Source organism: Neomonachus schauinslandi, chromosome 8 (genome assembly GCF_002201575.2).
Source record: "Neomonachus schauinslandi chromosome 8, ASM220157v2, whole genome shotgun sequence".
Classification (NCBI taxonomy): domain Eukaryota; kingdom Metazoa; phylum Chordata; class Mammalia; order Carnivora; family Phocidae; genus Neomonachus; species Neomonachus schauinslandi.
Window position 1 is genome coordinate 71,272,174 of NC_058410.1, and position 22,944 is coordinate 71,295,117.

Genomic DNA, 22,944 nt, shown 5'->3' on the forward strand with positions numbered 1-22,944 from the left:
GGTTTTGCTTCATGACCTAATAGTGTGACCGTGGGTAAGTTATTTAACTTCTCTGTGCTTCTCTTTCCTCATTTGTAAAAATAATACTTACCTCCTAGGGTTGTTGTGAGGGTTAAATGAGTTAATACATAGGAGATGCTCAGAACAGTGCCCGGCACATAGTACGCATTCAATAAATATTAGATACTCCTTCTGGTTTTGGTGTTACTGTTTGCTGTGGGACTTTCGGCAGTTATTTAACCTCTCTAAAATTCAGTTTCTTTATCTCTGAAAGATCTATATCATTGGTTCCTGGATGAATGAATATATGTGATGTATAAGAAGGGCACTGAGCCCCCAGAGATATTAGTTGTGGCCATTACTGTTCTGACTAGCATTAGCAACAGAAGGTGGTAGGTGCTGACAATGCTGTGAAATTCTCAGTTCTGTAAATTAGAATGTGCAAACAAAGTAATTAAGAAAATTGTAATTTTTTTCCCTGTCATTAAATTCCATGCCTTTTACTTTTCAGACAGTACTACAACAAGTAATCAACGATGGCTCAAAATATGGATTAAAAAGTGAGCTTTTCTCTGGTCTTCCCCAGAAGAAGATTGTGGTTGAATTCAGGTGAGTGCTTACTCATCTTAGGTGTTGTTTAATCAAGGTAGCTGGGCAGGTAAGTGTTTTACCATTATCATCTGGGGCCTCAGGAAATTACACATGGAAAAATAGAAAACCAGTTTATTATTTTCTTAATATTACAGTGAATTGATCACTGTGCCATGAATAAAAATTTTGGACTCCAATAAGAAAAGTCTGATGATTATGGGTTTTTTTTAATTAAGTATTCAGTAGTTAACTTTTTTTTTTAGAAGAAATAGTCCTTCCATTTTAGTAGACTCTTAAAGCCGAGGTAATGGTTACTACCATATTAAGAATTTTAAAGTGATGCAATAACCAGAGAACAAAGCCTTGTAAGTATTTATAATGTATATTTTTTAAAATTACCAGAAAAATAGTGTGAAGTTTTAGTATGCCTCTAAATAATCCTCATAATAACTTTCTGATGGGCTGTCAGTACATCCATCTAATTTTTGAACTGTTTTTAGGTAACCAAAACAGAAAGGGAACACTTTCAGAGTATAGCTGACCAGTTGACAGCTCATGGAAAAGATCAGAGATACTGTATTTCATTGTATTTGCCTTCCTAAAAGTGAAAGAGTCTTGATGAACTGTTTTCCCACTTGGAAAGTTAGAACTTGCTATACCCTTTTGTTTTCTTAACTATATATTCCTGTGGAGAATTTTATTATACTGCTGCAGTTAGTGATCCAAACTTAAGCTAACATTTAATCATTCCTGGTGCTGCCAGTGTTAATTCAATTGCAATGGATGAGGGAATTATTCAGGTTTCCTAATTCTTTATTATAATTTATTATGGTAACAAACTTAGTTAACCTAGATAACCAGAGGCAAGAGTATGTTTTATGGATTCCACACTTACACGGTCTCTGCCACTCTTAAAAAAGACAGACTCTCTGAGATTCAGTAAACTTGTTTGTTTATGATAAGGACTGATTGGTGAGTAAACTCATGCGCCTGTGAAGTAAACAAATATTGAATAAATCTCATAATACCAGTACACCCCAATCATGATGTTTTAAGTTGAGTTTAAACATTAGTTGTATCACAGGAGAGGGACTTCATGAGGTCATCTTCACACCAGGGAGGAATTGCACTAAGGCAGTCTCTCAAAGTTGCCTGCCATTTTCCCTCAAAGAAAGTTGTGTAACAAGCTACTCTAAAATTTAATATAGGAATTGGCAAAGTTCAGCCCGTGGACAAAATCCAAGCTGCCATATGTTTTTGTAAATAAAGTTTTATTGGAACATAGGCTTGCACTTCATTTACATGTTGTCTGCAGTGGCTGCTTTCATACTACAATAGCAGCTAAGTAGAATTGAATGGAATAGTTGAGATAGAGATCAGGTGGCCTGCAAGCCAAAATATTTACTGTCTGATTCTTTAAGGAAAAGTGTGTCAACTCATGATTAGTGTCTTGAAACAACCATTTTAATGTTCATGACTCCGTAGATCACGAAATCAGGGATGGCTGAGCTCAGTGGTTCTTTGACTTGTGTGTTATCATGTGTAGCTCTGGTCATCTAGGGACTGTACTGGGGCTAGAAATCAAGGTGACTCATTTATTTGGCAGCTTATCTGAAGGATGGCCAGGCATCTCTCTCTCTCCCCAGTGTCTCTCCAGCTGGCTTATTATTTTTATTTCATAGTATTTTATTGTCATTTTTTAAAAAATCAACTTTATAGGAAACAGCATAGAGGATCATAGGGGAAGGGAGGGAAAACTGAATGGGAAGTCATCAGAGAGGGAGAAAAACCATGAGAGACTCTTAACTATAGGAAACAGGGTTGCTGGAGGGCGGGTAGGTGGGGGGGGAGGGTGGGGAGGGTGGGGTAATTGGGTGATGGGCATTAAGGAGGGCATGAGGTAATGAGCACTGGGTGTTGTACACAACTGATAAATTGTTGAACACTACATCTGAGACTGATGTACTATATGTTGGCTAATTGAATTTAAATAAAAACATCTATTACCGTGAATAATTTAAATTAAAATAAATAAAATCAACTTTATTCTGCTTACTTTGGTCCTCCTTTTCTAGTTTCTTAAAGGAGAACCTTAAGTTACTGGTTGAAACCTTTCTTCTTTTCTAATACAAACATTCCATGCTGTAGATTTCTCTGCTTTAGCTCACAAATTTGCTGTTTAATTTGCTAGGGGTCAACTTGTTTGCTCTCATTCTGTCAGGGATCATAGTCCTTCACTGTCCTGTTTATAAAACTAGTGTTTCATATATTTTTCTGGTTTTATGGTTCTTTAAGGCAGAAGGGTAAATCCAATCCTTGTTAATCTGTCTTGGTGGGAAGTGGAAGATTCCTTATTTTTTAACCTATGGAAGGACATTTGCTTTCTTTCTAAATGATAATTAAATGAACATTCTTGTAGTGTCATAATTTCACAATTGTGCACATATTAATGTAGAATCAAGTATTTAAATTGTAATACCCTTTATATAAGATTTTAGAAACAGATCAAAATTAAGCTCTCATTTTACCACTTTATCCAACTGTGTTCAAGTTAATTTTTTTTTTAATATTGAGAAACTTGTGAAATTTTCAAACATACACAAAACACAACAGTATAATTAAGTCCCATATCCTTCTCACCCAGATTCAAGAGTCGTCAAGATATTGCCACATTTGCTTCATTATCCTTTTTCCTTGTTGCCTCAATTCCCTCATCTGTAAAGTAAGAGATAAAGAGTATCTTAGCTCACAACTCTTACGAGTATTAAATGGGTTAATGCATGTAAAGTGCATGAAACTGTGCCTGTCAGGTAATGTAGTCCTCTAGAAACATTTGCTGTTGTTAAATTATTGATTACAACTTTTGATAGATAATACCCATATAAACAAAATTTCTTTGGGGTCAGTAATTTTTAAGAGGATAAAGGGTTTACAACTGGTACACAAAATTTAATTCCCAATAATCTGCATTGTTTTTGTGTCAAAACAGTATCTCTGAATTTCTTCATCCTTTTTATCAATCCTTAAATGTATCTGCTTCCTAAGTGTGCCATTTCTGTGTATGGTACTACCACATGAGTGACAGGATCAATTTCACTAAGGATGATTCTTTCTGAGTTCTAATTTATCTTTGCTCTAAATTTTCTAATTTTTCATTTATCTGTGCCCTAAATTACCAAAGGCCTTAATCCCCAACTGTGTTGAACTGTAGAGGCATGACCTAGTTCATTTTAGAACTCTTGTTCTTAGAACAGAAATAAACTTTTGCAATTGTTTGCAGTTCACCTAACGTTGCCAAAAAATTTCACGTTGGACATTTGCGTTCTACCATCATAGGTAAGTGTCATTAGCTTCACAGAAAATACTAAATATGATTTTGGGGCAGTATTTTATAATGCATTCTAATGGTTTAATGCTTAAATAACAGTAAGACAAAAAACAAAGTTCAAATTTATATGAGCTTGATGCTAATTAAATATTACATAAAATGGGAAAAATTGTCTTAGAAGTAAAAAAAGAAATTTGTTTCAAAACCAAAAGATTAACTCAGAAACCGATTTTAACTGTTAGGTTTGTTAATAATTTTAACTTTTTAAAAATATGTATGCATATGGAAAAGATCTGAAAGATGCAAAAATGAAAATAGTTATTTGGGAATGATAATAATCCCCCCAGGTTTTTTGTTCATATACTTTGGTTTAAAAAAGAAATGGTATTGTATATTAATTGTATCTCAGTTAAAAAAAAGCTCAATCTCAATCATTTGAGTACTAACTGGAGCATTCAAGACTGGAAATTGAAATAAGACTGTTCTAAGAAAGATTGCTATTGTACTTGATAGTTGTAATGCTTCAGTGTATATGTATATGCTAAGATTTTCATTTGTTTAAAACGACATTATGCAGTAGCCCAATTTAAAACCTGCAGTTAGAATTGGAAGAGACTTTGAAGTTTATCTCATCCAGTCTGTCTTCTGGTATGCAAATCTGTCTATTGCATGCTTGAAGGAGAATTATGTAACCTGTCATTTGAATACTTTTAAGAATTGGAGCAACCCGAAATTTGTGGCATAGATCATTATTATATTGGAGTCACCTGTCATTGTTGGAAAGATCTCGTGGGGCATTTTAAGAGAGGAAATGACAGGACTTGATTTTAAAAAGAATATAAAAAATATACTGTATATGAAAAGCTACCTACTCAGGTCAAAACCGTAGGAGTGAGTAAATGATGCCAGAGCGTAATAAAGTTGTTTGAAAGTTGTTAAGGAAAATTTTGAACCAGGAAGAGATAATATTGAGAATTCATTTACTGTGTTCAATGTTTTCATGTATTAGCTCAATTAATTTCACAACAACCCTATTTGGTAGACACTGTTAACTGTGGTCTATGGAAACTCATATACCAAAAGTAACTTTTCCAAAATCATTCCAAAAGCCTAGGTTTGTCATTTGGTTGGTTTGCAAGATAATAAGGTGCTAATTAAAAATAAGAATACAGTCTGAGTAGCAGCTGAAGAAGGTTGCTGTTGGAACTATGTAGACTGGGAAAGTCTAGAAGTAGGGAAGCTGGAAGAGTAGCTGCAGTAATTTAAGTCAGATATGCATATTGGTGAAGGATTATTTGCAGAATACTAAATCCACTCTTGTAAAAGCAGGCAAAGATTTATTACAGGATATTGAATAGTTTGCAGAGTTGTTGAAAGTGCTGAAGAAGTTTTGGATTAAGTAACATAAGTGACTCCCAAAATCATACCATAGAGCTTGGTCATCAAGGGAGCTTCTGCCTTTTCTGTGGTGCCTTCCAGTGGCAACCGTGCTACCACTGTCACAGGAAGCTGCCCTTAGTCCTGTGATGCCTTCTAGAATTCATATTAGGAAAAGAGGCAGCCCCATACCCTTTCAGTTCCCTTGGAGGTCATATGACAGGACACTGTGCTCTCTCTCAGTAATGCCACCAAAAAAAAAAAAAACCTCCACAGCTGTGCTTGTCAGAAAAAAATAGTAGATCCCCTTTAACCTCATTTCGGCCTTCTAAGTCTCATGCAAAGTGTATCTGAATGCCCAAACATAAATGACTTCTGAAACCGTAACTGCAGAAGGTTCTGGGAAATGTAATTTTTAGGCTTCCAGTCTCTGCAGCGGGTGAGGGCACACTAGGAGAGTGGAGTAGATGTTGACTGTCAAACCAGTGTCAGCAGTATAGGAAGATGAAGTTCTTGGACTACCGTGTGCTCTTAGGGAGCAGGCATGAGGAGATGGACTTCAGTGATTGAAAGAAGGAAGAATGAGCTATTGAGGAAAAAAAAAACAGTATGGCTCAGGCTCTTTAGGGCATACCCATATTTCTTGTTAATTACTGAGATTCTATTATTTTCTGTCTTTGGAATTGCAGTTATTCTAACATGTGTTCCCAACTCCCATTGATGTTGCTGAAAAATCTGTTCTTATGAAAATTGTGAGATTCTTTGGAATAACTAACTGCCCCCAAAATAATTCTCTGCTCCCTTTTCATAACGTAGATGAAAACACCATAATGAATATTTTAGTAAAAAAAAAAATGGAGTTGGTAAATTTTGTCAAAAAAAATTTTCTGTGTTATGCTTTGATAATAGAGAAGCACATAGTTCTTATGCCAAAATGGATAACAAGAATGAGAAACGGTATATTTTGTTGATTACTAGGAAATTTTATAGCAAATCTCAAAGAAGCTTTAGGACATCAAGTAACCAGAATAAATTATCTTGGAGATTGGGGCATGCAGTTTGGTAAGTAAGTCTGAGATTTGATCTTTCATTTCACTGTTAAGTTTAATTGCTTTTAATATTATGTTACTTGATCATGACAGATTATAGGCAGAATCCAATGGATAGAGTTAGTGCCTCCTACCTTTTTTTTTTCCTAATGGCTCTTTGCATAAAGCTTGTATTCTATTTGTTAGAATAATTCTCACCACACAAATAAGTTTGAGGGAGAAAACTTCACACATTTCAGAGCAATACCTGAAAAATACAGGTTTTTGTGGTTTTATTAAAGGAAAGTAGCTTACATTTGTCAAATGCAGAAGTGAATGTACCAGGAAACAGTAAGTCTAGCTATATATACCCTTCTTAACTGCAGCCCTGCCAGTTTTAGAACAAGTGAAGTCCAACCTCCCTGGGCCATCATACATGGAGGGTTATCTGTTACACCCTGAGCCAGTGGCATGGAGGAAAAAGAAAGTGGAATACTTGGCTCCTTCTTAAATTGTACAGTGGCAGGGGGTCAAAAAGAAAAGAGAGGAAGAAAGGAGTAAGACCCAAACAGTTAAATGCCATAAATTACCTCTAATGTCATGAGTTTACTCGGAACCATTCCTTGCTCATAATAACACCAGTAATCAAGGAAGGGCAAGATAAAATAAAGTTGCTATGGTAGTGAAGTACTGGTAGCATGTGAAATGCAAGCCCTTAAAAACCTCTGGCAACTACTGTGTGTGTTTTAAGATCCAGCCCCAGTGTCCCACAGATAGACCCTTGCCTCCATCTCCCATCACGATGTTCCTAGTATCCAGCTCTACTCAAATTTGCTCACTGTAGTCTGTTCTTATTTGTGTGCTTCTCTCCCCTGCTAGGTGATAAAAGGCATGGACTGTGCCTTCGTTATTTTTGTGTCCATAGTGCTTGGCACATAAGAAGCACTAAGAGTGATGAATGAATCTGTCCTGGGAAGTTATTTTATAGTACTGATCCAAAAGAAAGGCTAGATAATATTTTAAAGCTTCTATAAAGTACAGCATGCACTGCCAGTTCTAAAGTTCACTGATACTATTATGTTCTATCATATCCAGTGAAATGAAATCAAAATTTCCAAAAGACAGATTTATCATGACCTTCTCTTTCATTTCAGTTAATAAAAATCTCTTTTAGACTCTTAAAAGGGTAGAACTTGAGCCAATTATCAGTGCCATTAGTATTCATTGTGGGGGAATCAGAAAACATGCCTTGCATTTTAAGGATCCACCTGCAGTTCACAACAGCTGGTAGTCAGAGGTTTAGGCTCGAGGCTCAACAGTCAGATTTAATAGATGGCATCCACTTTACATTAGTTTAACTGCTTTATGCATTTCACAGGCATTTGCAAATATGGTGATTATGGTATTCTTTAATTTTAGCTACAGGATTTTATTACTGAAATGTTTCTCTAAAGGATTGGTATGGTTAATGATCTGTCACCATTTCCATTATAACCATCATTGTTGAAGAGTTTTAATTTGGGCTGTTTCACCTATCTCCTATGGAAAGTTGGCAAATAGTTTCTGAGCACAAAATTAGTTTTTGAAAATATATTAGGTTGAATGTTAAATGGAGATTGGCCTTTACTTTTCCTATTTCCATTTTTTAGACACTCTGGGCATCTTTCCACATCCTGCTCCCAAGACCCTGAATCATAATCACATTTGCTTTTGCTTAAAGTGAATAGGGCTGGTAACATTTTTCAGTCATCCTTCTGTCTAAAGCGCCAAAATATTTTATATCTTCATGTTCAGTAGCATCCCACTTTCTGCTGAACCTCTGTAGAAAAATATTCTTCAGCAAGGCCCCCTGACAATTTAGATCTGAAGCTTAGTAATTGATACAGTCGTAGAAACAGATTGGTTTTTAAAATAATTAAACCACCCTTTATTGCTCTTGACCCCAGGCTGCATATATCCTTTCAAACTAAAACTGTGATCATCTTTTAGCCAAAATATCTTAAGAATTTAAGTATTCAGTCTATTACCTCAATTAGTATTAAAAAAAAAATTAAGGTTCAAATTAACACTAACCCTGAATGCTGAACTTATCATCAAAGACAAAAAAAAAAATCATTGACAAATAAAAGACAAATGTATGGCCAGATAGGGGCACCTGGGTGGCTCAGGCATTAAGCGTCTGCCTTCAGCTCAGGTCATGATCCCAGCGTCCTGGGATCGAGCCCCGCATCGGGCTCCCTGCTCAGGGGGAAGCCTGCTTCTCCCTCTCCCACTCCCCCTGCTTGTGTTCCCTCTCTCGCTGTCTCTCTGTCAAAAAATAAATAAAATCTTCTAAAAATATATATATATGTATATATATAGCCAGACAGAAAAGAATTTTGTTGATTGGTCACCTTGAATGGGAGAGGTAATCAGGTATGTTTTGAGTTTTATCTTTTATATCTTTTATGGTTTTCCTTCAGTCATTGGTTTAAGAGCTAATATTGTAACACCAAGCCAATTTCTACCTTTGTTTTATTTTAACACCTACAAGTTTAAAAAGAAAGTTCTGAAATCACTTCCCATCAGTTTTTCACAAATTTTAAGCATCCAGTTTCTAGCATCATGCTGTCCTTCCCCAGGATAGCTGTTTTGTTATGCTTGTTTTATTATACCTGCTAGGGAAGTGTTAGGCACTGTTAGTACAAAGACAAGTTAGTCCTAGACGCTGCTTTTTATGAGTTCATAATCTATTGGTGTCTGTGAAGTTAGTTGCAGTGATCTGTTCAATATAGTGAATTTGTGATTCAGTACATTGAATTTAACTTACGTGAGTTTATGGGGTAGCCGAAGATGATAGCATGTGTTTGCAGTGCTCTCAGGACACATAATTATGAGAGCTTGATCTTTTGATACAACTATACCTGTTCCTTGCCATGACTGTTCTCTACTGTTCCATTTTGTAATTTTTTAATTTACGGATTATTGTGGTAGGTCTTCTGGGAACTGGCTTCCAACTCTTTGGCTATGAAGAAAAACTTCAGTCCAATCCTTTACAGCATCTCTTTGAAGTAAGTTGGCAAGAAACAATAGTAGAAAATGCTTCAACTTATTTTTTTTCAGAGTACTATGCAGCTTGGATTAATTTTTAATCCCAGAGGTTTTAAAAAATATTCCTTAAAACGAGGAACCAAAAAAATTGAAAATGTTGCTTTTAGTTTACTAGGGAGTTCTTTTTGTTTTCATATCCAACTGTTTCTTTTATTTCTGTTTTAGTTGATTTGGGACAGTATTTCTCTAGGTATAGAGTTGTCTTAGAATAAACACATGAGATAACAGATTCAATACAGAAATTTCTCTAATTTTTTTCAGTTGCTACGTAACTGCAGCCGTCTATGGCAATAACTATAATTCATTTAGACTTGAAAAACATGAGTATATACTTTTTTCCTCTTGTTTTACTGTGGGGGAAGTACATGTGTTTCTCTGAATTTGTGTGTGCTTTTTTTTCATTTCTATCTTTTGGCTCCTTTTCCTGGCTTTTGCCCAGTGTGAACGCCTTCCTTTTCTGCCTCATTTAGTCCTTAGGTACTTTGATTCTCTGTCCTCAGTTTTTCCTGGAGTTCATTAGTAAAGGTCTTCTTGTCCACTTAATCTCCGGGGATGTGTTTCCTTTTCATCATCCTAGTTCTCTGCTGTTTTTGGGCCTCTGGGCCTCACAAGAAGAAACCCCGATACAGTACCAGCTGTGTAGGTGCCATACCGGGGATAGACCAAAGCTGTTACACCTGTGTGTGAGGACGAGCACTTAGCAAAATAATGTTTTACTTCTCTAGCCAACGCTATCAAGAACGCTTCATCATTTTCCTTTTTGACAAGTGATTTTTCTCCTGCGGCTTTGTAGTTAAATTTAACAAAAATCACTTGGCAATTCTTAAAGACCTTTAAGGGTTTGTAATTTCCTCCCGAGTCCAGTACATTTTGATTTAGAATATTAACCAAAAGATTTTTTTTTTCTTTTTTCCATTGAGTTTTATTGATAGGCAAGAGTTTCAAAATTAATAATTCTTCATGGTTGTAAGTAAAGCATGCCACCTTAGTGCCTGGAATTTTTATTGTATTATTTTTTAAAACTTGGAATAATGGCAAGTATTTTTTTACCACAAGCTTAGTGAACCTTTCTTCAGCTCTGGGCCCACAGTGTCTACCCATGCCACAGAAAGTACAAATACCTGCTCGGAGATCTTATATCATTAGGGGAACATTTTTAAGAATTTATTGTACAACTTCATATGAGAGTTCCTATTTTCCTCTTTCTCCCACCCCACCTCAAAGGTTTTATTTAATCCTGAAAATAGCAAGTCTTTGTTGCTCGTAATATTTTAAATATTTTAGTAAAGGCTGTTCTCAAACTCCATAGAAACTTAAATGTATGTTTCTATTCAGTGTACTACAAATCTCCAGACTTTTGAGACTCAAAAAGTGGGAGATTATACATCTATATAGATAGAGGTTATATATAGAGGTTGTTAATTGATTGATGCATGTAAGGAAGGAACAAGGGCAGGGTACTTCTATGAATAACTGAAACCTCAAGGAACAGTGGCATTGCCTTCATAAGTGTTCTTTTGCCTAAAAGGTTCATAGGGAAGCAGCATTTATAAACAAAAGAGAGCAAGTCAAATACACCCAACTTACTGTTCGAAATAAAAGATAGAAATCTATTAGGTTGCTAACTGGCTCTCTTCCTCCTTCCTTTGCAGGACAGAAAAAAAAATGCAGAGCCTAAAGTGGCAGCCTCCAGGTTATTTTATCTTTGTGCTAATTTTTGCAGACCTAGTTTTCATTTTAAAATTATAGTTGTCATTGTGAATTACTTTCAACAAAAACGTGTACCATAAATGAGGAATTTTTTTTTTTTTGAGCTTTAGGCACATATTAATAAATGATTTTAAGCCTGTTCCTAAAAGAAAACCCGTACTTTGATTGGATCCCTGGTTTTTCCCTTGTCAAATTTTACTTAGTTGTACGCTTTTTGAGAGGAAGGACCATGTTTTCCTAATCTTTTATTGCCAACCCCAAACAGCATGCCTTGTGGTTAAATTTTGAATGAATTTGATCTTACAGGTCTTCTTGTCCCTTTCTCTGTCTTCCATTTAAACTCTTCACAGTGTAGGGATGGAGGGTACATACCTCAATATCATAAAAGCCATCTATGAAAAACCCACAGCAAATATCATCCTCAGTGGGGAAAAACTGAGAGCTTTTCCCCTAAGGTCAGGAACACAGCAGGGATGTCCACTGTCACCCCTCCTGTTCAACAGAGTACTAGAAGTCCTAGCCTCAGCAATCAGACAACAAAAAGAAATAAAAGGCATCCAAATCGGCAAAGAAGAAGTGAAACTCTCACTTTTTGCAGGTGACATGATACTTTATGTTGAAAACCCAGAAGACTCCACCCCAAAACTGCTAGAACTCATACAGGAATTCAGTAATGTGGCAGGATATAAAATCAGTGCACAGAAATCAGTTGCATTTCTATATCGACAATGAGACAGAAGAAAGAAATTAAGAAGTTGATCCCATTTACAATTGCACCCAAAACCATTAGATAGCTAGGAATAAATCTAACCAAAGAGGCAAAGGATCTGTACTCAGAAAACTATAGAATACTCATGAAAGAAATTGAGGAAGACACAAAGAAATGGAAAAACGTTCCATGCTCGTGGATTGGAAGAACAAATATTGTTAAAATGTCTATGCTACCTGGAGCAACCTACACATTCGGTGTACACAATCCCTATCAAAATACCATCAACTTTTTTTTCACGGAACTGGAACAAACAATCCTAAAATTTGTGTGGAACCACAAAAGACCCCGAATAGCCAAAGGAATGTGGAAAAAGAAAACCAAAGCCAAAGGCATCACAATTCCAGACTTCAAGCTGTAATCATGAAGTTATATGATATAAAACCTGTTGTATAGCCCCAGGGAAGAACTAACTATTGTAGGATACACTAGTTACCATTCCCAGAATCTAACTTCATCATGTAGTGTACTAATGAAGAACCCAAGGGCCAGACTCAGGGTTCCAGCACCAGCAGTACACACACTGCACTGCCCTGCCCTCCACTGGCATTATAGAATGCCTTTCTGGCCCTTCATTTACATTGGTTGTAATTACTTGCATAACATTTTCCTTTTTTTCATCCTCAAATTGCTGTACCAGGAACGCAATTGGTAGTTTACTTGTCGCAGTTTCAACCTCCCAGTGTATCTGTTGAATTTGGCTCCAGCCATCCAGTAGCAGTTTGTGGCCTGCCTCCCTCTGAATGGCACCACAATCCGTATCCACCAGTTTCAGTTTCTCAGTTTCTGTATATAGAAATCATAGGATAGTTTTAGTATTTCTTTTCTGTGATGAAAATATTTAACACCTACAGTCATTTCTCTACAGCATTCCATTTTTTGCTTTGCTTAGTTACTGGTTTTCTGTGTACCTATAGTCATTCTTTTCCCATGATGTCTGGCTGTATTGTGTGTGGGCTTGGGACTTCTGTTGGTCAACATGTAAAACCTTTTATTTAGTTGTTCTGTTTTGTTGTCATGAAACGGAGAAAGTGGTTTTATAGTAGTCTGTCCTCCCTGAATTAGCTAATAAGTTAAGTAACTTAATATATTTGCTGTTTAGAATTCACAGTATTGGTTCAAGGAAAACATATATAATAAGCTTTGGAACATGTATCAAAAAGCTTTTCCACTTTCAAAAAGTAATTTCTTATGGTAAAAAGTTAACAAATGTTAAATCTAAATCCTGAGTATATGGATGTCATCATTTACTTTTTTACCTGTTTTAATGATAATTTTTAAAAGTAATTTCTCAGGGTTTTTCCTAGGTTTAAACTACTTAAATGGACTTCGGGGCACCTGGGTGGCTCAGTCAGTTAAGCATCCGACTCTTGATTTCAGCTCAGGTCATGATCTCAGGGTTGTGAGATCTAGCCCCACATCAGGCTCTGTGCTGGGCATGGAGCCTGCTTAAGATTCTCCCTTTCCCTCCCTCTCTCTCTCTCAAAAAAAGGGAAAAAAAAAATACATGAATGGACCTTAATAACATCTAACACTGTTTTAAGGATGTATAATCCAGCCCCCCCCCTTTTTTTTGCTACAGAAGTTTTTTGAACTTGACTCATTGCATGTTGCTTATTAATATGAATTTTGATAACCATAGAAATGCCTCTAAAATATGAGCAGCCTCTCATAGAGATAAATATTATGTCAATAAAGTATGCATTAGCACTGTACCCTAACACATTTATAAAGGTAACATGATATATTAACACAATAGTATAAATTTTCTCCTAAGTTCATAATGACCCCAAAAGCATTTATTATTTTTACCCTTCTCCTTTCTAAAATGATTTGAGGTAATTATAGTGATGGGCATCTAATAAAAAGACATAGAAAGTCAGAGGATAATATATTACTAGGTAGCAGTATATTAGAAGTTTGACCCTGAGTTTCCCTATATCTGTAGCAAAAAAAAAAAAAAAAGTGAGTAGAAAATAGGGCAAGATCAAAACACCAAATTCATGAATGACAATATTTACTTGCTCTCGTTTTTTTTAAATGTGGAATAGTACCTATTCCTCAAGAGACCATGTTTTTCCTAGCTTCAGATTCTCAAAAAAATTTCTCAAACTTAAAATAATTCAAGACTAAATCAATTCTAGACCTATATGGGATTATTTATGCGGTTAGAAATTTTTATTTTATAAAGACTTGAATTCAAGACTTGGTTAGGTCATGTTACTTTTCTTCAGAGAAAGTGACTGTTACAGTTGGTGTGTATTTTACTCATTATAATACTCATATGCAAGAAATAGCTCTTAAATTATAAGCCTAATTAAATCTGAACCCAGCCATACTTTTGAGAGTGGTTTTAAGAGTCAACTTAAGTCATTGTTAAGGATTTCTCATCTCCCAAATCACACAGAGTTGCCCAGGCTCTAATGCGCATCTCAGGATGGGCATGGAGGCCTTTCCTTGACTTCAGTCCACATTGGTCTTGACTGATGTGCCCAGTATCCAAGGCTACATAATGACCTGAAGGCATATAACTCTGCTTGTATGACCAAGTTCATGTGGGAGATCTTTCTGTGGCCCAGTTCCATAGGCCTAGAAATCAGTCTCCCTATGTAGGGATACCGCAAACCATTTCCCTCAGAGGGCCCACTACCACCCCAGCGACTACCCAGCTTTTGTTTTTCCTGGGAATGTTTCCCCATCCCCTCCTCAATCTAAGCAATTCTCCTTTCCTCTCTCTTGGCAGCTTTTCTGCTTTACATTGCTCTTGACCATCTTCCCCAAAGTCACTAGCCTTTCTACCTAAACCCTATACTTCTGAGGGTTACTACAATGTCCATTGTCCTCTGAGCGTTCTTAGAACAAGGATGGGAATACTGCGCAAGGCCAGAGTACATGTTAATAGCTCAGGAATTATCAAACCCATTGAAATGTGCAAAGAGCTTTTTTTCAGCACGAGAAATGTGTAACACTGTACTATTATCTAATAAATATATACGAGAAGTTAATCATTATCACCCTTGAATAAAGGGATAAGATATCATGGATATTATTATAAACCTAGAATAAAAATAGATTCCAAATATTGAAAGAAGATGAATAGACAGTAAAATGCTAATTATATGTGGTAATGATATACTGATGAGGAGAAACTTGATAATCATTTCTATTTTTTTTTATCTAGGAAGTTCTGATTTTATTGTTAACCAATATATTGATCTTTTAAATTATAACTATATTAATTTGTTTGAATTTCTTTAATATTTAGTTTAACATTAGAAATTCATCTCAACCAGCAGTTCTATAAGAAATTTCTGATCAAGAAACAACATTAAACTAACAGTGAGCTTGTTTGTTTGAATTATAATCATGCATTCATTATGTTTTTTCTAAAACATGAGATCAAAATTTAATGCATTTTAAGATAGAAGACAAATATACAGTTAACTATATATTTAGTATCTAAGTAATGCTAACCATTCTTAGCAGTTATTCTGTTTTAAGACAAAAATAACCAGGTTTGGGGTTAGAGCCCTGTACCAAAGAATTAAACTGTGTCTATGTTGCTAATGGTATTCTAGAATCAAATTTAAGAGATTAAGAGAGAGTAAGAGGGCATTATATACTATTTTTATTTTTGCACTTACTTCTTTACATATGGACAGATGATCTCTAGAGCTGACTGTAATTATCTTAATCAGTTAAATTAGAAATAAAATGTCATGAGCTTTTTGGGAATACCAGCATTTAGAAATAGTGAATAGGTTAATATGCCTTTAAAGTCTTAAACATTTAGTTTATTCCGTAATGGAAGTAAGCTCACTTTTGCATTCTGGTAACTAAAAGAAAAAATACGTCCATCAAGAACATTTTGCTTAAGCCACATTCTTACTATTAAATCCAAACTTAAAATTTCCTTTTTATTCCTTTTGTGTCTAGATCTAGCCTCAAAAGGAAGCTGTCTTCAAAATGCATACTTTCTAAGCATAAAACATTTGTGGTAACTAAATTTAAAACTATAATTTCAGAAGCACATAGTATTTATTTTGTGAAGGAAAATGCATTTCTTTTCTAAAATGGTGATGAATGTTAATAATTATAGTTTTCTCTTGTGCATTTATAGGCAGATTGTTAAGTGCTAATTAAAGCTCTTCTATTGTTCTACTTGATAGTGTCAGTTGATTTTCAGTAATGTTTGGTTTATAACTACAAATTGCTGAAATGCCAAGATTCTTCAAGTATTAGTAAGGGTTTGGTTTTGTTTATTTTGTTTTAATTATTTCTATTTTAAGTTTTAAGAAAGGAAAAAGATTCTGGTGAAGTTTTTTCTAAAAATACTCTTATCAGTAGTTCACATGCATATTAGATTTTTAAATGTTGCCTATCTGAGCTTAGAGTCCTAAATTAAAAAAAAAAAAAGCCTTTTCTGAAAATAAGGATATTTTGTGTATGTTTACTTATAAATGGTGTGTGGACGTGAGTGTATGATGGGTGGGTGGGTGGTTGGGTGTGTGAGAGAGATTTTGAACCACAAATCATTTAGAGACCTATGTATGCCTTTATTCCTATAGGCTGGACTGTTGAGCAGTTGTCAGTGGATAGATAGGTCATTCAAAAGTCAAGAGGTCTGCAGTTTACTATCTTACAGTGACTCTCTCTGTTTTCCTACACCTTACCAAAATCATCATCTTCTGTTTCTAACTTATTCTGGACTTATTTCATAGGAGCACATGGAAATTAATTTTCTTTGATATGTGTGTCTGGTCTCTGAAGTCCACCACCAAGTTTGGTAACTCATTAAGAGGACTCACAGGACTCCATGTATAGTTGTACTCACAGCTGTGGTTTATTACAGCAAAAGGATGCAAAGCAACATCAGTAAAGGGAAAGGCACATGTGGTGAAGTCTGTTGGAAACCAGGTCCAAGCATCCAAGAGTGTGTTCCTAGTGGAGTCACAAAGGGTACACGCAGGTCCTCCTGCAACAAACTGGGACAGTATGCATGAACTGTTGTCTGCCGGGGGAACTCATCAGATGCTCCATGCCAAAGTTTCTATTGGAGTTTGATCATGTAGGCACCCTCTGCTTAGCGCGTTCCAAAATGCCAAACTCCCAGAAGTAAAGCAAGTATTTAGCATAAACTATATTGTTTTCATAGTTTAAGCACAGTGACCTACTCTTTTCAGGTTGGTGGGAACATTTCCCAAATCCAAGTTCCCAGATGCCAGCCAAGGGCTAACCTTGCGAACAGGAGATTTTAAGGATAGCAGTCTCAGGTCTGCTATATTAACTCTTTTCTGCACAATGTGCTTTAAAGAGGAAAAATAAAATTAGGTAGCTTTAACTTTTGGGGGGAATATTTATTCATTTAATTCTGCCATTCCACTAATTAACACAAGCCAATCTATGAAAGGTAAGATTTTGACCTTGACATAGATGTTTAATGCCCTGTTCCTTTTGTTGGTAGTATCTAGTGGGGATAAGCCACATTACAATTGTCCCAGTGTACTCTCCAGCAGTAAAATCACTTTATCTGCCATTGATATTTTGATGATACTACTATAACAGTTTAGATGCCTCATATTTCTTTGGTAATTTATTTGCCAATTTTTATTACTTTTATGCTACCTTCATAGCTTTCTGGAAAAAATATGAGGGGAGTAAATTTATCATTCATGTTTCATCCTATAAGTGAAATAAAATCTTTTTTTTTTTTTCTTTTTTTTTGAGAGGGAAAGGGAGGGAGAGAGATGATCTTAAGCAGGCTCCACACCCAGCGCAGAGCCTGACACAGGGCTCCATCTCACAACCCTGAGACCAATACCTGAGTCAAAATCAAGAGTTGGACCCGGGGCGCCTGGGTGGCTCAGCTGGTTAAGCAACTGCCTTCGGCTCGGGTCATGATCCCGGAGTCCCAGGATCGAGTCCCGCGTCGGGCTCCCTGCTCGGCGAGGAGCCTGCTTCTCCCTCTGACCCTCCCCCCTCTCATGTACTCTCTCTCATTCTCGCTCTCTCAAATGAATAAATAAATCTTTAAAAAAAAAAAAAAAAGAGTTGGACCCCTAGCCGACCAAACCACCCAGGCGCCCCTAGAAGTAAAATCTTTATTGTCTATATGCGTAACTTCAGAACTACTTGAGGTGCAAAGTATATGTTACAATATCATTTATTAACCTTGCATTTTGGAGACTGGAATACTATTAATGAAATTGTGAACACAGATAGAGGGCGCCTGGGTGGCTCAGTTGGTTAAACGACTGCCTTCAGCTCAGGTCATCCCAGGGTCCTGGGATCGAGTCCTGCATCGGGCTCCCTGCTCTGCGGGGAACCTGCTTCTCCCTCTCCCACTCCCCCTGCTTGTGTTCCCTCTCTCGCTGTCTCTCTCTCTGTCAAATAAATAAATAAATAAATAAATAATTGTGAACACAGATAGAAATGGAAGAGCCCTTAATAAGCAGTCTAACTCCATTCCTGTTAGCCAAGACAGATGATGCAAAAACACTCCAGAAGTAAGTGGTCCACACAGTTCTCAGGAGCCTAATTGGGAGTGTAAGTAAGCCAGCTATCCAAAGGTCTTCCTAGATCACCTATTTTACTAGTTTTCTGCAGATTTAGAGAACAGTTTTAAAAATCTTTCTTAGGGGCGCTTCAGTGGCTCAGTCGTTAAGCGTCTGCCTTCAGCTCAGGTCATGATCCCAGGGTCCTGGGACTGAGCCCCGCATCAGGCTCCCTGCTCCACGGGAAGCCTGCTTCTCCCTCTCCCACTCCCCCTGCTTGTGTTCTCTCTCTCGCCATGTCTCTCTCTGTCAAATAAATAAATAAAATCTTTAAAAAAAATAAATAAATAAAAATCTTTCTTAAATCAACTGCCGGATCAGTCTTTGGCCTTGTCTTAGCCAGATTAAACCATTCTTCTTTCTTTGACCTTTTCTCAGAGAAGTTGCAGCAATAATAATTTGCCTTTTTATTAAAAAAAAAAAAAGAAATGCTAGCTTAATCTAACCCAGGCATTCTTTTTTTTTTTTTTTTTAAAGATTTTATTTATTTATTTTGACAGAGAGAGACACAGCGAGAGAGAGAACACAAGCAGGGGGAGTGGGAGAGGGAGAAGCAGGCTCCCCGCAGAGCAGGGAGCCCGATGCGGGACTCGATCCCAGGACCCTGGGATCCTGACCTGAGCTGAAGGCAGTCGCTTAACCAACTGAGCCACCCAGGCGCCCTAACCCAGGCATTCTTAACCTAAGAGTCTGTGAACTTGGAAGGGAAGAAAAAAATTACACATTTTATTTTCCCTAACCTCTATCAGAAATTTAGCATTTTCTTCCAGTACTTCATCACACTTTAAAAAAATAATTGGATAACTATTTCAATGTATTATTTCCTTTATAAGCATATGTATTTTACTTTATGCATTTATTTTGAGAAGGGGTCTCTCGGGTTCAGTAAAGGCCTATGGCAAAAGAAAAAAAAAAAGGTTACACTCTGATAAGGGTGGTTGGCTAATCTTTAAATGAAAATTCTCATGATTGTGTTTTGTTTTCTTCCATTGAAGGTAACAGTGACTAATGTACTTCATTTAATGTACTGTTGTGCTCTTAGGTTTATGTACAAGTTAATAAAGAAGCAGCAGATGATAAAAATATAGCAAAATCAGCACATGAGTTCTTCCAACGATTAGAACTGGGTGACACGCAAGCACTTGCACTGTGGCAGAAATTTCGGGACCTCAGCATAGAAGAATACATGCGGATTTACAAGGTGCCCACCTACTCTCCTGCTCTCCTGTGATGGGTGCAGCTCTTGACGGTACTACCGAGTAGTGAAGTTGCTTCTTTTTTTTTTTTTTTTTTTTAAGTAATCTCTACACCCAACGTGGGGCTTAAGCTCAAAACCCCAAGATCAAGAGTCCCGTGCTCTTCTGCTTCTTTTTTTTAAAATAGGCTCCACCCCCAACGTGGGGCTTGAACACACAACCCTGAGATCAAGAGCCATATGCTCTACTGACAGCCAGCCAGGTGCCCTGTGAACGTCCTTCTAAAGCTCGTGTTTTAAAACTAGATTTGTCATTCAGTTGAAAATGAGGACTCAAATACTATTCTTTGGGCTGGAAGTTAGATCTTCACAAAAATCCTGTGAACTTCACAGGCAAATATCAGGTGGCATTCTGGTCTTTGTTTCAGTCTGGCTTCTCTTTTCTCTCTTATGTTCATTCCTTCACTTTTTCTTAATCTTTTTTTTCCCCTTTCACTTCCTTAGGCTTGTATGTGATACATATAAATTTGTTCATTTAATAATCATTTTAGGGGGTGGGAAAAATACAACAGTGAATAAAGAAAATATAAGTCCTTCTGTCATGGACTTTACAGTCCAGCATGGAGACAGAGAGCAAATTAACCAAATTAAAGACAATGGGAATTCAAGAAGAACATATACAGTCTGTTAGGGGGTAATGATGCTATGGAGAAAAATGAAGCAGGGGAGGGGAGACGGAGTATGTTGTCTGTGGGTGGAATGAAAAGAGTTTTGTCAAAGAAATCCACGCAGCTGGAGTAAGGAAGCGGGATGAAAAGCAGAAGGAGAGGAGCTTGAAGAGGTTGTAGGGTGGGGCATGATGTGGGACATTGTCTCCAGGGCTGTCCAGTTCGGCTTCTTGCTGTGATAGACCTGTTCTGTGATGTGCTGTCCAGCATGGTCGCCACTAGCCTTGGGTGGCTGTTGAGCACTTGAAGCGTGAGTAGTGTTACTAAGAGACTAAATTTTCAGTTTTATTTAATTTGAATAGCCACGTGGGCCGAGCAACTGCCGTATTGGACAACACAGTACTATTGTGAGGACTTGACTGGTGTGGGAGGAGTTATTAGAAGGTTTGATGCAGAAGAGTGACTTGATATAATTCTTATTTTCCCCATCTGTGTGACAGACTGTAGAGTATCCTATCTTGTCTTGTAACTTTGTTTTTGAACCCTTTTAGCGTCTAGGAGTACACTTTGATGAATACTCCGGAGAATCATTTTATCGTGAAAAATCTCAAGAAGTCTTAAAGTTGCTGGACAGTAAAGGACTCCTGCAGAAAACAGTGTACGGTTGGGTTACTATTCTTTAGTGAAGTTATTTCTTCCTTGAAAAAATTGGTATTGGTGTAGTTTCTCAGGACAACAGAATGTGGTGTGCAGCCTTCCTGGCATTTTTTGTAGTGCTTTTTGCTGTTCAGAGTACTTTTCTACATATAGTATTCTGCCATGAGAAAATCCTGGTAAGGCTGGAAGAAATATCTGCTCTTCACAGTGCAGAAACTGAAGCACAGAAAGTACAAAAGACCGGCCGGCCTGCTGTCACACAAGCTGATAACGATAGACCTGGAAAAAGGAAAGAACTCGCATCTTCTTACTCAGCCCTGCCTTTTTAAAAAACCGTATCCTGTTCAAAATGGATTTAAGGGGCCTTATGTAAATAAGTATAATACAAACTTTTGAAAGAATAAAATGAAGAAAACAGGAAGCAGGGGCAGAAAAACTAATACGGAATCAGGAATGATAATGGCATGTCGTATATTGGGATGCTGTTTCCCTTACTTAAGCTAGATTTCTAATTTAGCTTTGAGCTTCCTGTCAGCCAAATAAAACAGTACCAGTCATAGGAGCCCAGGCATCTGTAATATAGAAGCAAACCAGTTGCTTAGAAGTGCCAGTTTTCATACTACCAAAGAGTACTTTCTCTCATCATCTTTATGAGGAAGACATGGAGAATGTGGTTCATAACATCCTCAGTAATGTCCCTAAGGCAAATTCTTAGATTGCCATATACAGATTCTAATTTTTGATAAGACAGGGAAGACAGTAACAAAATTCCATGGTTTATTACTCAAGAGTATTTTTTGGCATGTTAAAAATTAGCCCAATATTGAATGCTATAATTTGATTAGAAGAATATGATGTTTCATGGTTAAACTGCAGTTGAAATCTCATTTTTCAACTGGGAATGTTAAAGACTTACCTGAGTACCTCATCCAGAGCTACAGAGTTCAGAAAGACAGGATAACCAAATATTAATTACATCATACCTACCCACTCTTAATAGATTCATGGTTAGATTCCTTTGTGTTTTTCTTCGTTGTTGGTGATACTGCTTACTGTTACTTATGTAATAAAAAGTAACTTCTGGTTTGCCAAAGATAATGTTATAGATACTGTCCTTTTAAAGGTCTTAATTTATTCTGTTTCTTCAGAGTTACCTTTTTTTGTACTTGTAGAAAAGGAACAGCTATAGTGGATCTTTCTGGGAATGGTGACCCCTCCTTAATTTGTACTGTAATGCGAGGCGATGGCACTTCTCTCTATGCAACCAGGTTTGTATCCAATATGAAGTTCAACATCAGAATGCATATGACTTCATGTTCTTTGTTGTAGGATCAGTGCTAAAACAATCATTTTATCCTCAAAGCTGTTACCCAGTCCTAGTTTCTAAATCTCTTGCTATCATCACTTCAAAATGTATTTATTGGGTTTCTGTTTATTGCCAGTTATAGTTCCTGGAAAGTTTTGATATCATCAGAAAAGTGACTGAAAAAACTATTTACAATTAGTTAAACATTATAGGATTTCCACAGCTTATTGAATACATTGTTCTACAAACTGTAAAACTGAGGTACCACATAGTAACTATAAATACTTTCCAATTGTACATTGGCAGGAAATGTATACTAGAAGGTGGTCGTAGTGGCTCAGTGGTGTCCTCTCTCTGTCAAGACCATCTTACATGCACATAAGTATCAGTCCTCATTCTGACTGATAAAACTGGCCAAGGGAGAAGTAGGCCGTGTTGCCTTTTTTTTTTTTCATCTTTCTCCATGACTGACCCCTATGGAAAGGAACGGTCTCTGTTAATCAGTAAGAACTGGATTTATCAAGCACACTTATATCTGGGACAAAGCCAATAGGAAGGAGAAGATAGGACCATAAAAAAGGCACACACGCTGGGGCTGCCTTCGGCTCAGATCATGATCCCAGGGTCCTGGGATCGAGTCCCGTAACTGGCTCCCTGCTGAGCAGGGAGCC

The 22,944-nt window shown here is 36.8% G+C and overlaps 1 protein-coding gene across 1 annotated transcript in view; it reads left to right on the forward strand.

The window, feature by feature from the left end:
- RARS2 (arginyl-tRNA synthetase 2, mitochondrial) overlaps positions 1-22,944 on the forward strand; it is a 58,857-nt gene that overhangs the window by 26,158 nt on the left and 9,755 nt on the right. The window contains exons 5-11 of the mRNA XM_021693123.1: positions 512-609; positions 3,872-3,927; positions 6,275-6,358; positions 9,298-9,374; positions 19,490-19,648; positions 20,862-20,968; positions 22,140-22,235. Coding sequence (XP_021548798.1) covers positions 512-609; positions 3,872-3,927; positions 6,275-6,358; positions 9,298-9,374; positions 19,490-19,648; positions 20,862-20,968; positions 22,140-22,235 — 677 coding nt within the window. The remainder of the gene's footprint in view (positions 1-511; positions 610-3,871; positions 3,928-6,274; positions 6,359-9,297; positions 9,375-19,489; positions 19,649-20,861; positions 20,969-22,139; positions 22,236-22,944) is intronic.